Source organism: Tachypleus tridentatus, chromosome 11 (genome assembly GCF_004210375.1).
Source record: "Tachypleus tridentatus isolate NWPU-2018 chromosome 11, ASM421037v1, whole genome shotgun sequence".
NCBI classification, from domain to species: domain Eukaryota; kingdom Metazoa; phylum Arthropoda; class Merostomata; order Xiphosura; family Limulidae; genus Tachypleus; species Tachypleus tridentatus.
Window position 1 is genome coordinate 41122146 of NC_134835.1, and position 16791 is coordinate 41138936.

At 30.6% G+C, this 16791-nt stretch overlaps 1 protein-coding gene across 2 annotated transcripts in view; it reads right to left on the reverse strand.

Annotated features, from left to right (window-relative positions):
* LOC143232010 (uncharacterized) overlaps nt 1–16791 on the reverse strand; it is a 111356-nt gene that overhangs the window by 42782 nt on the left and 51783 nt on the right. For both annotated transcript variants that reach the window (XM_076466976.1, XM_076466975.1), the window contains exons 38-49: nt 16447–16544; nt 13327–13514; nt 11767–11900; nt 7445–7572; nt 6747–6935; nt 5850–6058; nt 5285–5415; nt 3846–3964; nt 2316–2522; nt 1108–1318; nt 679–813; nt 273–412 (exon numbers count right to left, since the gene is read on the reverse strand). In XM_076466976.1, coding sequence (XP_076323091.1) covers nt 273–412; nt 679–813; nt 1108–1318; nt 2316–2522; nt 3846–3964; nt 5285–5415; nt 5850–6058; nt 6747–6935; nt 7445–7572; nt 11767–11900; nt 13327–13514; nt 16447–16544 — 1889 coding nt within the window. The remainder of the gene's footprint in view (nt 1–272; nt 413–678; nt 814–1107; nt 1319–2315; nt 2523–3845; nt 3965–5284; nt 5416–5849; nt 6059–6746; nt 6936–7444; nt 7573–11766; nt 11901–13326; nt 13515–16446; nt 16545–16791) is intronic.

The window sequence follows — 16791 nt, forward strand, 5'->3', positions numbered from 1 at the left end:
TTTACCATACAAAGGCACAACTCATTTATATTCTTAAGGTACTGTTGCTATTAGATAACATTAGGTGAAAGGTAATGATGTGCACATTTATTTATTTATTATGATTTGAGAAAGTTTCTAAATTTCCTGAGTGAAGGTGTTTTATTTTCAAATGAGCAAAATGTTTGCTTTGAGAGTTATTTTAAATTTTAAATAAGCACACAGGATGTACTGTAAACATCAAAATTTGTGCTACAGAAAAACAAACAAATATTAAACCAAAATTATCTTACCTTTTTCATAATAGCATATGTCTGAGCATTTTTGGGGGCATACAAGATTTTACCTCTAAGGATAGGTTTAAGGAAGCCCCATACAATTGGACCTCCTGTCATTCTCATGACCTGTTCATAACCTTCTTTACAAAACTGGCCTGTTAGTGGGAAAAAGAATCAATTACAACAGATATGGGATGATTTTCCCTGAAATTAATTTTTAAATGCCCTAAACATTTATTTGAGTATCTGATAAACTAATCAGCTAAGTTAATAGACATAATATTTGGCAAGAAAATGAAACATGAAAATACACTCTAATGTATTTTTGACTTCATTTATTATTTTAATATTCTTCTTTATAACAGATTTTTTTCCATATGTAGAAAAATTTAATTGAGAAATTAATAAAAAACATGCTTACTTGGTAGTTCTTTAACTTCTTGAACATTAAGCTGTGGTTCTCTCTTTGCTACATGAAACAAATGAAACTCATCCTGCAGGACACGGAGAGGGTTGCCACACAAGATTTTACCAGCAGTATTCAACATCTCTGGAGCTATCAGAGAAAATCTTACTTTGAGAAATATGACACATGGCTAAACACAACAGAACAAATAGAAATAGTACAAACATAAAAACAATTTTTTATTATATTCTGTAATATACTTTGGTACACATACTAAACGTGAATCAACATCTAATTAATGAATTTTAAAAAGCAAACACACCTATTGCCAGGCTTACAAAAGGTAACTTATACTAGGATGTCCACCCACATACAAAATTATTTTCTTACAAAGTCATTTTGGTTAAGGGTAAAACTATAAAAAGATATTATCTACACACTTACTTCCTAGCAATCTCACACCTTCTTCACTAATGTTCATCTTCATTAGGTTTTCGTTCACTTGTTCATCAATCACAGATGTCAGCCGAGTGAGATGTTCAGTAATCTGTGGCATTAATTTAGGTGCTTGGTTTAAAGTGGACATAGCAACTTTAGCTTCTTGCATTGTGACTCTTGCTTTGGCTAAAATTCCATTCATTCCCAAATCTCCAAACTGGAAACAACATATAAAGCATTTAATATATTCAATGATCAGGTAACATATAAAAAAATCACATAAAAAATGTCTGAGTACAGCAGCTTTTAGATAAAAATAAGGAAGAATTTTACTAACATACTGTATAATACTAAGTTATAAAAATATTCATTTTATATTTTACTTTACAGCTGTAGTTGAATTCAAATCTATCAGAATAAAAACATCAACTTTATTAATGTGTACTGCATAAAATACTTTATGTAGCAAGGAAGATGAAATACAAAACTCAAATATCTTCTATCTTTTATCACTATAATTATGAAAGAATTGAAAACGCAGCTCTTATACTGAAATGTTGTTAAGTCAAACCAGTTTGAGACAATTTAAATTCACTCAGTTTTAAATACATGCAAGTTATGCAAATATTATGTGATCAGTCGTTTAAAAGGAAATTTAAATAAATGCATCTCACAGACAGGCATTACACCAGATAAATTAACTGAAAAGAAACCTAATAATAGCTTACTTTGTTTTTAACAATCCAGCTTAAAGTAGTGTCATTCTTATATACAAAAATAGTTGTAATATACTTAAATCTTATGATGCTTTGTTATTTACAACAAATATTAAATTGATTTTGCATTTTTTGTACCACATGAAATAAACTTAAATGTAAAGTACAATTATCAATCTCTTACTCATTTTAATAAGTTTTAGCATTTAAAAATGTTAGCTTCATAAATACTAATCTGTATGACTTTGACATGAATTAGGCATCACAAATCTTTTAATTTGTGGCACCCTTGGTTGCCAATTTAAATTTTCTTATGACAAGTTCTCTTTTTAATTTTTATGAATTACAATTTAAAGAAACAATAAAAAAGACTGAAGTGATTAAAATTAAAACATCATACTACAGAAATAATAAACTTAGCTTTTTAACTCTATTTGTTTTAATGAACAAGTATTGATTTTCACTGATTTAAGATAAAAACCTTTACGGTCAACATACATTCTTCACCAGCTTCATTAACGCCAGCTCCCGTACAAGAGTAGAACTAGCCTGAAGTGCTTTATCAGCAGAAGCTCTGCACAAAGAGTTAGAGATAGCTGCTAATGTCACACCCGTATCTTGAACTTTTAATACTTTCCCTAACTTGTTTGGATCACATAAAACATTAAATATTGACAGGTCTGCACTTTTAGTAGAAGAGAGTATCTGGAAAAAAAAAATTATATAATATTTATAACATTGATTAACTAGAAAAATAAAATATTTTTATTTCACATAAGAATTACAAAAAGATATTTGATCAACTTGACCCTTGAAAGTCCTTTTTCAATGTTCATAATTAGAAATAAAGAGCCTTGATAAGAAAAAAAAAGCTTAGAAGTGTTCACACAGAAGTTATGATCAGTATATTTTTAAATCCCTGATATGTGGATAATCTCATGTTACAACCAAAAGCCACACTTTTCTAAGTAATTATAATCATTTTTACAGATTGTAAGCATTTTATCTGTATAGAGGTATTTGTCAAAAGGATAAAGATCCTAAATCTATAGAGGGTGGACAAACAAAAAAGTGTCCCTCCTTGAAAATGTGTTTTTATTGTATTCTTTATTAGATAACAGAAAGATACCTAAAACTATAAGATTTGAGAAAGTCCTCAACAGAGAAACCTATTCAAATATGATCTTTCTTCTTAATTTTAACACTGGCTTTCATAAATACCTAAACTGATTTTAGTTACATTTTCTCATAAAAAGTGTTGTGCTCCTGTTGTAGTTTCTTAGATGTTCTTTCATTTAGCCTATAAAATGATCAAATAAGTTTCTCTATAATAATCAAATGTAAAAAATGAAACACCAAATAACACAAACCAGTTTCACAAGTTAATATTTAGTCGACATTCTCTTGGATTTCAGTACTGCTTCACATTGACAGGGCCTGATTTCAATGAGTTTGTGTAGATATTTCTGAGTGATTGACTTTCATCCTTTTTTGAGTACTTCAGAAAGTTCATCTTTCTTTAGCTTGTGATCTTTTGTTAGTCGGTTTAACTCAGCTCATAAATCTTCAATTGGATTGATATTAGGTGACTGACCTGGCCAATCTGTAACAATTCTCTTATTTCTAAAATACCTTCTAACACCTCCAAAATCACAAAGAAACTTGTTTATCATTTCGCAGGCTTATTGTAATAAGAAGATCTAAGAGCAGGTACAGAACATTTTATATAAGAAAATGTAACTAAAATCCTCCTGACAAGTTCAGATATTTACAAAAGCTAGTGTTAAAAATTAGGATCTGAGATCATATTCAAATAGAGCTCACTGACTGCATTCTAAAAACATAGAGTTTTACAAATTTTTCTGTTATCTAATAAAAAAAATAACAAATTAACAACATTTCCAAGGAGAAGAATACTTTTTGTCCATCCCCTATATACAAAAATGTAAATTTACAGAATAAAAAAAATTCCATTAAACATAGCATCTAGGAAAGGCAGTAACAAAGACGGTAACTACAGAAACTTACCAAACTCAGGTCCAGTGTTCCATTCATCAGCTCACTACTAACATTGTTGCTAACTCCCAAATTTGTTGTCAAAAATTCTTTCACTTTCTCTGGGTTTTTGAATAGGTTTGAAATTTTATCTAACAATGAAAATGTAATGTTAATAGACACTGAAGTGTACAAAAGATAAAACCTCATCAATTTTGAAATTATTCAGCTATCTACATAATGTAGAAAAGAAAAGCTTGTTTTGCAAGTTCCAAAAGAATAATTACTACTTTAAAACTAAAATTTTACTCTCAAACAGTGAGTCTGGTTTCAAAATCACCAATAGATATAGTTGACATTTGAAAGTCTATTTTTGAAAACAAGTAAATGAAGTTAAACTAATAAAACAAAAGAAGAATGCTTAATGCCTCTTTGCAAGACAAAAGAGATAACAATTTCAATATAATGGGTGTGTTAGGCTAAGGATTATTCTGCAGTAGGAATTTTTGAATCGTTAGTAATAAATTCAATAAATGAACAGCACACACTCAACTTGTTTTCAAAATAATATATATATTCAAAACAAGTTAAATGTACATACAAAAATTCTTTACTCTGTAAAAATCATAGATGCATCTTAAACACTATACATTTATCTTCTCTGTTTTTATCACAATAGTATCAATGTATAATTCTCTTACGCTGTCATGAGAGTTACTGAAGTTGCATTCTAAGTTTCTGATAATAATTTACTTTAAATACTTCCAATAATCATATGCCTTTTGTCGAAGTCCATACAGGTGGGTTTAATTACTTTATAAAGCCCTTTGATAAGAAAAATTATTCTCCTTATCCCCTTCAAACTCTTAATTTCACTCTAATATATAAACTGTTTGGTCATTCACTCCCATGATGGTTATCTCTATCTTCTCTGTAACTGGACTTCTCTTTCATATTACTTTACTTTTACTCTGTTTCTGTTCATCTGTTTGCAGCTATTTGTACACCTATCACTAAACATTCCAGAAATCTCCATAGCCTCAACATCAGTGAATTACAAACACAAATATTAATAAATAATACTACCTACACTAAACAGTCTCTTATATCTGACAAATATCAATTTACATATTTAAGTGTCACAACATGAAACAAGTAGAAAAATACTTATAGAACAAACAGAAGTAAAATTAAATTCATTATAAACATAATATTAAAAAAACTTCAATCTTTCAGTTCTTTTTCATTAAATGTACTGAATGACTTAGAATAAAATGTATATTTAAAATAGTACAACATGCTATAAGGACATCATCAAATAAACCTAACTTACTTTAAAAAAATCAGAGGTTACAAAAACCTCAAATAAGGAATAAGAGTAACAATCGATGTTGGAAATAATTACCAACTCATCCAAAAGAAAACCTACCACCAAATTTATACACAAAATGATGGAGAAAATAGTTTCTTACACTGAATTCCAAATAAGTTTTGTTGCTGCAAGGACTTCAGACCCTGAAGACCCTCTAGTATAGTTCTAAGATCATCCAAAATTGGGCTGCCTTCTAAAATAGGTTCAAGATCATTCACCAAAAGTGCAAGGCTGAGGAAAAACATTACCTGGTGAAATACTTTATAATTTACAAAACAACGTATTTTTCTTTCAACAACAGATTTGATAATTCAATACTTTATGCCCAGTTGTTTTTAGTATAAAGGATTATAAAATGTTTGGTTTTAAATAGTCTAGGCTCATTATTTTAATCTTATAAACATAATTACACAAAATATAAGCCTTTCATCTCAAAATTTTTACAATATAAAGATAATTGTAAAGTAATGTTCAATAAACTTAAATGTGTAACAACAAAGAAACTAGATTCTCAGTAATACAAGTTTTAAAAAATCAAATTGAGACAAAACTCCCAATATTGAATATTGTTGTGCCAAATAAAAAAATAAAAATTATAACAAAGATTTAAAATAGGTGTTTTGATAATCCATTAAAACAAAAAGCAAACCTAAAATCAGTCTAACCTGCTGAACAGCTGTTCTACTGTGTTCTCTCTGATTAAACTCACAACAGAGGACAAAAGATCAAAAGTCAACCCTGAAGTTAAATCTGAAACAGCTTTACCACCAACTACTGCAATATCCAAAAGGTGCTTCAATATGGCTTGAGAGTTAATGGTGAATCTTTCAAGCCAATCAGCATCAAGAGATTGTCTACTTTGAATTTCTGGCAACTGTAGGAAACAAAGAAAATTATGATGTAAATCTCATATTTCATACAAGAAAAATTTTGAAATCATAGATACTGCACAGTGAAATTGAGCATCATAATAACACATAACATATTACAGAAAAAAATTATGGGTGAACCTTAAAGTAAACAAAAAGTAGAAGCTCTCACAGTAAAATGTTTAAATTAATAAATATAAGTTACAGGTAAATTATAAGATAGTATTATTATATACAAGGAAAGAACTTTCAACTTCATTTATTAAATTTAGAACTTGAGAGGAAGCTAACTAACAGATCATAGCATTTTATACTAAATTATATAGTACAATATTCTCAAGATCTGGATGCTGCCTATGTCACTGCTAGTAACTAACAATGAAACACAAGAGAAGTTATAACCTCAACATTCATCCTGAACTATCACTGAAAGATGCATCTGTCTACATTCTTGCATAATGTACAACATTACAGCCAAACTTCCAAAGTGAAGTGCAGGTGTAATCTCCAGAAAATTATAAAGGAAAAAAAAAGTATCTAGAATTACATCAACTTCATGACATTCTTAACCATGTATTACATGAAAACTACACGTACACAGAATAATTGATGAGTTTAGAATAATAGTATATTGACACAAAAAGGTAGAAAATGCACGGTAAATTTATGTAGCAAAATGGTAGATAAACTAACCTTTTTGAGAATTTGTGGAATGTCTAAAACTTCCAAAAAAGATTTTAGAGCTCCCTTCTCACACAAAGCTTTTCTTATGTCTTGAGAAGAAATGTTTGATTCAGAGTAAGTCACCAGAATACCAGTTAGATTTTCTCTTGTACAAACAAATTTATTGATAGTTGGCAAAGAAAAGTTGTATTTTGCAAGCTGAAATGAAAAATTGAAAAAAATCTGTAATACTACAAAATATGCTTGTATATATATATATACACACACACACACACACACACATGAAATAACTAATGGTTATCATAATTTATTACACATATATCATCTCACTTTATAAGAAAGTTTGTATTATTTCAATCATATGACAGCTTGTAAGTGTTAATGATTGTCCTTGTGCTAAAATTAACAAAACAAACCAGATATATTAACTCTGAATACAATCATCATCATTGTAATGAAACTTCAAATCCAAGAGTTTTTAAATGTTCCATCAATTATTAAAATTAAATATGGATAATAAATATAGTGTCATGTTAAATGTTACATTAAAAAATCTCTAGAAATTACATTAATGTCTCTAACATTACAGAAAAATAAAAACATATTGTATGTTAAATTTTTCATTACAGTTTTAGCTTAAAAAATAAAAGAATAAAAAATTTTTATAGAAAAATTAATTTAATGCAACACTTCAAGTCCTGTATTACCAGACTCCAGTTAATCAAAGACTTGCTGAATGCCAATGCTATTTCTGAGCTTCTGTTACCAAGTTCAGCAGCAAAAACTTTCTGAAGTTCAGGAAGATTCTTGACAAAGGTGGAAACTTCTGTAAATACTGTATAAAAATTAAATGCGTTTGTTTTAACATACAATGAAATATTTTCACATGGCAAATTTAAGAACTTCAAAGAAATTAATTGGACTTTTATTTATTAAAACAACTTAGTTCCAAATCATCAAAATTAAAAGTTTAGAAATGGTTTGATTGGATAATGACAAGAACTATTATAAATGTATGAAGTTTTGACAAGATTATGTCATTCTCAGGTACAAGTAGTTTAAAGAATATACATATATTATATGGAACAAAATGCAATAACTGTCCAGTATTTTACATTGAAGAAACTGGAAAAAAATTAGAAACCAGGTTAATCAAACATAATAAAAATGCTCTTATGTTACCATCATTTCAACTGAAAAAAAATCAACAACCCACAACATATACACACAAAACACTAATTTTAAACAAGGAATCTAACACCAATAAATGGAGAATAAAGGATGCCACCTTGATTAAACAATGGTAAACTGCAGTGTAATGTTATTTGTTAATTCTATATTTTAAACTTAATTACTTTTGGTGTCAGAATAAAGTTGATATAAAATAGTAAAGACTATTTAATTCTTAATCATTATGCTTAACAATGTTGCCAATAGGTTTGTTTTTAAGTATTAATTCCAACATTACAACGGTTGAGTGTAGTGTAGTTGTTAAGCATTTACAGCTTGTAAGTTAGAATGAGCACAAAGAGTGATGAAAATTACTTAGAAACCCTACAATAGAATAAATGCTAAATAGATTTTAATTATAATAAATGGTAAAAAAGGTCATGTTAATGAGACATAATAATTTGAACTAAGTGCAATTTTTATGGGAACAATGGTAACAGTGTTACCGGAGAAAATGGTCTTGGTGTTATGGTTAGACAGTTTCTTAAGCCATCCAAGCAGTGTGTTGTTGCTAGTGTGAGAACATATAGAAGTTTATGTAGAAAAATACTAAGCACAAGTCTAAAGAGGCTATAATGTCACTGTATAGGTTCTTTCTTAGGGTTTGTTCGAAGTACTGAGCTCATTCTTGGGTTTCTTATCATAGGAAGGACATCAATTTACAAAACAGAGTTTAGAGGGGGGGGTATTAAGATGACACCTGGAAAGGAAAAATTGTCATATGAGGACAGATTAAAATCACTGGTATTGTTTTCTTTTGAAAAAAAAAAAAAAAAAAGAAGAGTTAGTGGGAATCTGAATGATATGTTTAAGATTGTTAAATGAACTGCTACATTCTCTTACTTCATACTTTATAGTAAAAATGGTAGGACTAAGGGGCATAAATATAAATATTGCAGGGTAGAAATCATCTTCAGCTAATACAATGTTATTTTTCTAACAGGAAAGCTGGCCTTTGGAATGGGCTATTTTGAACTGTCATAGAGGCACTAAGCTTGATAAATACGTGAATGATGAGGGTTGGTACTAAGGTTTTTTTAAGTTTAGTTCAGTGGGTGGGATGGCCTAGATCAGGGGTTCCCAACCTTTTGCACTCGCGACCCCTTACCTAAAAGTTTGAAACCCATGTGACCCCCTACTTAGGGCTTACTATTACCAGCTTATTTTTTATTTTATTTTCTGTGAAGGAGAGGGAAAGAAACATCTAAAAAAAAATTTAAAAATTCTGTAATTATTTATTAGCAAATTAAATCACATTGGTCCAACCTGAATTCACAAAAAGAACATATATTTCTTAAAATAATATATTAACATAGGTTTGAACAGCTATCCAACCCAGCTAGTGAGATGCCTGATGTTGCATTTCAGCAGCAAGCTTTGAAATTCGTGGCCGAGCATTTGTTAGAGCCAGTCTCATGTCATCTCCAACATCAAATCTGTTCCTATTCTTTGTTTTTATATTGACAAGAGTGAAAAATCCTGCCTCACACAAGTAGGTAGAAGCAAATGGAACAAAGACACGTAAAGCTATCATGCTGACTTTGGAGTATGACTGATATATAGCGCACCAGAACTGAGTCACGGATTTCACCTTGAAGAGATCACAAGCTGAAGAGTTGTTCCTTAGATCCAGAAATTCATCTTGGATATCATCTGGGATGCTGGATACATCAAGTTTAGTACAAAATGGGTTCCTTACCAGGGCCTCCTGTTCCTGTGATAGCTCAGGGAAGTAACACTCGACTTCCTTTTCTATAGACTGAAGATCTTCGGTAATCTCATCCTTGAGGAACTGATCCAGTTGGATCTGAGACTCATCCGTCACTCCACAAAGTTTTTCAAACATAGCGATGTTTCCAAGATTGGTTTTCCGACACCAGTTCTGCAGTTTGGAAACAAAGGCCCGAAGACTATCTTGAAAAAGGAGAACATGTGTTTCCCTTCCTTGAAGCTTCAAATTGAGCTTGTTCAGCTGGTCAAAAATGTCGGCTAGGTACGAAACCCTTTTATTCCATGCTTCATCTTCCGAAGTGAGCTACAAGATCTTTCCTTTCTTGAGTCTCCAGGAATAGCTTTATTTCATCTTTCATTTCAAAGACACGATTAATAACGTTTCCTTTCGACAACCAACATACTGCTGTGTAGAAGAGAAGGACTTTGTGGTCAGCATTCATGTCTTTGCATCGTTCTTTGAATAGGTGAGTGTTGAGTGCTTGAGTCTTCACATAATTTACAATTTTGATTACAGGTTCAAGTACTTCCTGCAGAGAGGCAGGGAGAGTCTTACTGGCAAGAGCATATCGGTGAATCATGCAGTGGATGCCCTTTGCTTGAGGTGCTAGCTTCTTCACTCTCAACTGGAATCCTGATTTCGATCCCAGCAAAGCCGGTGCCCCATCCATACAAACCCCACACACGTTTTCCCATTGAAGATCTTCGTCTTGAAAAAAAGTTGAAACTTTTTCCATGTCATCATCAACTTTTGTTGTGGTTTCAAGTGCACTGCAGAATAAGAATTCGTCTTTGATGTCACCTGAATTAATGTATCTCACGAAGACAAGCAACTGAGGACATGAACTTACATCTGTTGACTTGTCGAGCTGAAAGGAGAACAAAGGGAAACCCTTGATTTCAGTCACAACCTGTTCCTTCACATCCATAGACATTTTAGAAATGCGCCTCTGTATAGTATTATTTGACAGGGATACTTGCTGCATCTTCTTTGCACTGGCTTCTCCAAGAATAAGATTTACTGTTTTCATCATGCAAGGTTTAAAAGTGTTTCTCCAATCGTGTGAGGCTTTTTTTGTTTAGCAATTTTGAATGCAATCTCATATGAAGCTTCCACTACGGCTGCACTCTGCTGCTGAAACGACCCACTTCTATCGATTCTTTGGCTTTTAAGACACCGTTCATGCTGTTTGAAGAAATCCAAACCCTTCTTTGCGTGTTCTGGATGTTTCAAAACACACTGTGGTTTCTCGATGCCGTCGTTGGCAAGCACAGTGGTGAAGCCAATGTTGAGGTAGTATTCTAAGTATCTGCACCGTTTAGCCATGGACACAACTCACCTCTATTGCTTACTTATCTCCTTGTTAAAATAAAATAAAAATGTTGAATAATGAACCCTTTGGCAACTGTAGATCTTACACTGACTACTTGTGGGGGGTGCAGGTACAGTAATGATGGGGTAAGTATTGGGAGGGAAGGGAGCATGGCCAGTCGCGCAATTCATCATCCACCAATCACAAACAGACATGTGACTCACGTGTCGACAGCGAGCACACACACACTTAATCACAGCTAAACAGACACACAACCATACATACATGCGCGTGCACTCACATACTCGCTACTCACTAGTACACACATACATACAGTTGCAGACACATACACATTCACACAGGCACATTCACTCACAGGCACGCATACATACACCCATAATATCACCTAATGACATTGAACTAAGGTAGCACACGTTTTGCTTTGCACCGAAACAAAAAAAATGTAAGAGCATGAAAATGTAATTGATGAAATAAAATTAATGTTATCCCAAGCTACTTCTAACAAGGCTACGCGACTCCCCTGCCAAGGCTTCGCGACCCACCGATTGGGAACCCCTGGCCTAGATGGACCAACAAGTACATTGTTGTCCTTAATACTTATACTAATCCTTATCTCTCTGAGATTTGATAAAATATTCTTACAAAAAAATACCAACACTTTTGAAAGTCAAATATGAAAATAAAGCTACTCCTCTACTTTTATACTGACATCTGAGTGTGAAAATATTTTTTACCTGGAAGTTGAAATTTCAAGAACTCCTTAAAAGTATCCAAGATTTCCAAAAACTGACTGGTACTGATGACTGAATTGTTTTGGGACATAATTTCAGTCATTAACACAGACAAACTTGACAAAAAGTCTCCATACCTAATAAGAAATATTTAATGTTAATTTCTACATCTAACTTATAAAATATAAAGTAAATGGGTTTATACAATGTTATGTATGGAATTAACTACTTATAACTGATTGTTGGCTTGGATAATAAACTTCTTTAGATTCATTCACATAAGAAATGACTTTATTTCAAATTTTTAGCAGCTTGACCATAATTTACCTTTAAAACAACTTTATCCTGGACAAACAAGCTCTATTATAACTGTCAATCAGATTTTATGGTCAAATATATTTGATATACATTTTTTATTAAAAATTTTGTTTATAGCCTTTTGTCATTTAATCCAACTGAAATGTTTTCAAAATAAAATGTAAAGTATATTCAAACATTAATAATATACTTTGCCATAAAAAAATGTAGTATATTTGAATTTCACAAGAAAAAACTATATTATACATAGTTTTTGTTGTAAAAACGAAAGGGAATTCTCAGTTGCTGCTGCACTTTAAATTCTTTTAGGCAAGATTAGGGTAAATTAATCTATGAGACTTTTTTCTTTTTAGTAGCTATTTTGTGCTCCAGTAATACCCAGTATGGGGCAGGTGTGCACACCTTATTCAATTTTATTAATCATTAAAATTTTTACCAGCTTACCCTCAAATTGAAATTTTATTAGGCAGGATTAAAGTAAATTAATTTGTGACACCTTTGGCATGGTTAAAGGTATCAATTCTGAATCCAAAACTATAATTAGATCTCAAATTGGTCTCAAAGAGAACAGAACTTTCACATAAAAAGTTTACACTTGAAAAAAAAAAAAAATGGAGCTATTCTATGAGCCTCCATACTGTGGATAAATGTTATACTGTATTATATATTTTTAATGATTAGTATATTATTTATGACACTTTATCTCTCTTTTCCTCAGTTGGTTTCTTACTTGTAATTAAAATAATTCTTGTATCATTATATGTAAATTAACAATACATTTTTTGTATTATTTAATAGCTAATAATAAATGACTTGTATCATTATACATAATATAAAGTAACAATACATTTGTTTTATTATTTTATAACTAATAATAAATCCCTTGTAAGCTAACAATACATTTTTTGTATTATTATATAACTGATAATAAATGGCTTGTATCATTATACATAATATAAACTAACAATGCATTTTTGTATTATTTTATAACTGCAAATAAATCTCTTGTATCATTATACGTTATACGAAAAAGTAACATCTGAGTTGTGTTCATTGGTATGAATAAAGAAAATGGCAGTAAATAAAAGAAAACAATAAATATATCTGACTGCTATCATAATATCCTATATTAGAATAATTATGATTTATTTTATAAATGAAATTCACAAAACTGATGTTTTTGTCTTCCAGAAACTATTTGGAAAGACTTTAGTAATGATTAACAATAATTTTACATGTACATACTTTGATAAACTCTTTAAGAGTTTGGAAGAGCCAATATCAGCTGCACAGTTTCTAATTTGATCCTTTGATGGATATGTTGTAGCATCACTCACAAACTTTTCTATTAGTTCGATAAATTCAACAAAGACACCAAAGGAAGACACACATTGTTGTTGTCCCTCGTAATTATTTGTCTTAATTCCCTTAACCTGAAAAAATAAAATGTTGAAGCAGAATTTTTTTATAAAGTAAAAAATATAGCTAACTTCTTTTGGTAATGTACAAATATCAAAATAAAATTATATTTATCAAAATGTTACATCATTTCTATTTTCATCCTACTTGAATTTTCATGAGATTTCAAACTGGTTTACATTTTTTGCTTTAAATTTGACAGTTGTTTTTGTTGAAACACTTTTGATTCAATCACAAAAACTGAACATTGTAAACATGTTATGCTAAATATTAAATAGCTAATAATCTAATCTGTCAAGTAAACTTGTTAATAATTGCACACAAATTCATATTTTCAACTTTTCAATCACTTTCACTATTTTTACATTATCTGAAGTCTAATTTATGTAAGAAGTTTCCACAAAAATGTTGGACAAACTTTGGTTCACACAACGTTTCACTTCTTTTTATTTAATTCATATCACAATTCCATTTATCAAAAAAAATTTTTTAAATAAAATTAATATGTCTGACAGCTCAATTTTAAATATTCCCCAAAGAATAAATTTTTCTCATCCTAACTATCTTAACAAAACCTGTAAGAAAGAAATGCCAAGTTGTGATTAAAATTTGTAAATGTTTTATTACAACTTTGAAACTCAGATTTCATAGTTAAAAAATACAGAAAGGTGCTTTTGAAATAATGAACTTATTATTGTAATTAATCTCTTTCATTAAAATACATTAAATTAAATAATTCATGCACAAAAACCCATATTGCATCTTAGAAATACAATTATTATCAATAACAGTAATGAAAAAAATATTGAACTTTTAGATATAAAAAACTATTTGGTGTAAGTAGTAGTATTAATTGTTTTGTGTTTGTGATTCATTGATGTTGAGGCTATCAAATGTTGCGTTTGCAATCCACTGATCTAGATAGAGACACCTAGAAGGCCTAAGTGATAGATATATAAATAGACATAAGACGGGCAGAAAGAAAGTGAAAGTAATAAACATAAAGTTAACCCGTGAATGGCCTAATGGTTGATATTTTGAAATGCAATTATGTTTGAAATATAGAAAGAGAATAATTTGTCTCATTAAAGAGTGTTTCAGACTAAATGAACCCACCTATGTAGACTTTAAAAAAAAAAAAAAAGGACAAATGTTTGAAGTATGAAAAGCAGATGATTATTGGAAATAATTTGCCAGATGGACTGATATAGACAAGCATGAAAATAGTTTTCTGGGATTAACAGATCTACTATTACAAGAACAATTCATGATCATGTATACAAATGACATATCACTGTTCTTAAAAAAGAATGGATGTGGAGGAGATGATCAAGCTGGCAAAACAGTATATGGAATACCTAGTAGGGTGTATAACTGGTAAGACCAATAATATCCAGTTAAATTTGAAAACAGCAATGGGCTACCAGAAGCAAGAGTCAAGAGGTTAACAGACAAAACGAAGAAGAGATGCTATGCCTATCATAAAATAAGACACATTGCAAAGTAGAACAAGCCCATAGCCAGCAAAAAGCAGCAGAAATCTCAATATAAAGAAGCTGGAGCAATTTACAAAGAGAGTGTTTGTAAAAATAAGAAACGAGTGACTGGCACCATGGATGCTACTGCCAAAAGAAACAGGATCAAACAAACACTTCAGATTCATCACAAGGAGGAAATACCAGTTCCATGATTGATCAAATGTGTGACTAATAATCAGCTTAAGTTATCAAACAGACCAAAAGTGATACCAAATCAAAACATGCCAGTAAGTGAAGGACACGATGAAAACAACAAAGTGAAGGTCCTACAATACACTAAGTACCATAGTGCAGCAGGGAGAACCATAGGCAAAACAAAAATGGATACTCCATATTCTGTTCTAGATCTTGAAAGCATGTGTATGAAGAAACCTAATATATGACTTGGTGACTAGAAATATACCACATAGTAAGAATTTGGAGGAACCTGACAAAAAAGAAAACTGCTGAAGCAATTGCAGTCATCAGAAAAGCTAAAAGGAAAAAGAGCAAGCAAGGTATTAAGCCTCTTAAGGTTTTGAAAAGTGGCACATCAAACATAGGTTCACAGAAGCTGAAAGAAGTGCAGAAGAAAGACACTTCACTGCAGACACTTTGGGGTAGTGTCTGAAAGAAAGAGAAGCATGATCTACTGCCCCAATACACAGATATATCAGAAAAGACAGATCTCAAGAAGCAAAGGATCAAAATGAAGATATGAAATCCTGTCAAGGTGAAGCCCTATTGGAGAAACTCTGCTAGGAGAAACATACAGAGACATTGTGAATGTTGGTGTAGGCTATATGAGAAGACTTAGTATATGATAAAAAGTCTTTGTGTATAGCAAAAAAATATTATAAATATTTCTCTTGAAGTGAGGCTTATTGTCACATATAAAAGGCTGTTTAGTGTAAATAGTATTATTAATTTCTTTATGTTTGTGATTCACCAATGTTGAGACTGTGAAGATTCGTAGAAGGTCTAAGTGAGAGATACACAAATAGCTGTGACCAGAGAAGCAAAAAGTGAGTAAAAGTAAAATAACCCTGGAAATTGTAATTATTACTATTCATATTTAAGCAGTATAATAGCATATTTTATAATTTTGACTGTTTGCATGTACTTTCAACTGTGCAATATATATCAACATGACTTTCAAACATTAATGTTATATATTCTCAAATTATGCTTATTCAAATTATTTTTAAATCTTTTGTATAAGTCTAAATCACATAGTTAGTGTGTGTGTGTGTTATTTTTAGGCCCCAGTGAAGCTGTAATGGTGAAGTGGAAAATTAAATAAAACTACGTTTTCTGGAGTAACAGATTGGATTTTATTTACCATTTTCACAATAATTTTTTTGTATAACTATTATCTACACATTTAACATTCTACAGATACTAAGTTGTAAAGCTTTATATAACTCACCTCTTGTATCAGATCTTTAAAGTCTATTTGTTGAGAGAACCATGTATACAAACTGGTAACATTATAATTAGGAAATGTACACATCAGAGTTTGAAGGTCTAGATATAAGACGATAAATATAAATCCTTGTTAATGAGTGATTAAATAGTGACAACACTAAATAATTGAAAATTTGTATCATTATACGTTTTTTTAACACACTAAAATAACAAAATCAACAAATTTATTGCAAGTGACAGTTAATATTTTATATATGAAATCATTTAACTTTTAACTCTTAAATTATTTGTTAAATGTTATTATGAACAGAATATTCGATTTTTGCTCTAGGAATGTACATAACAG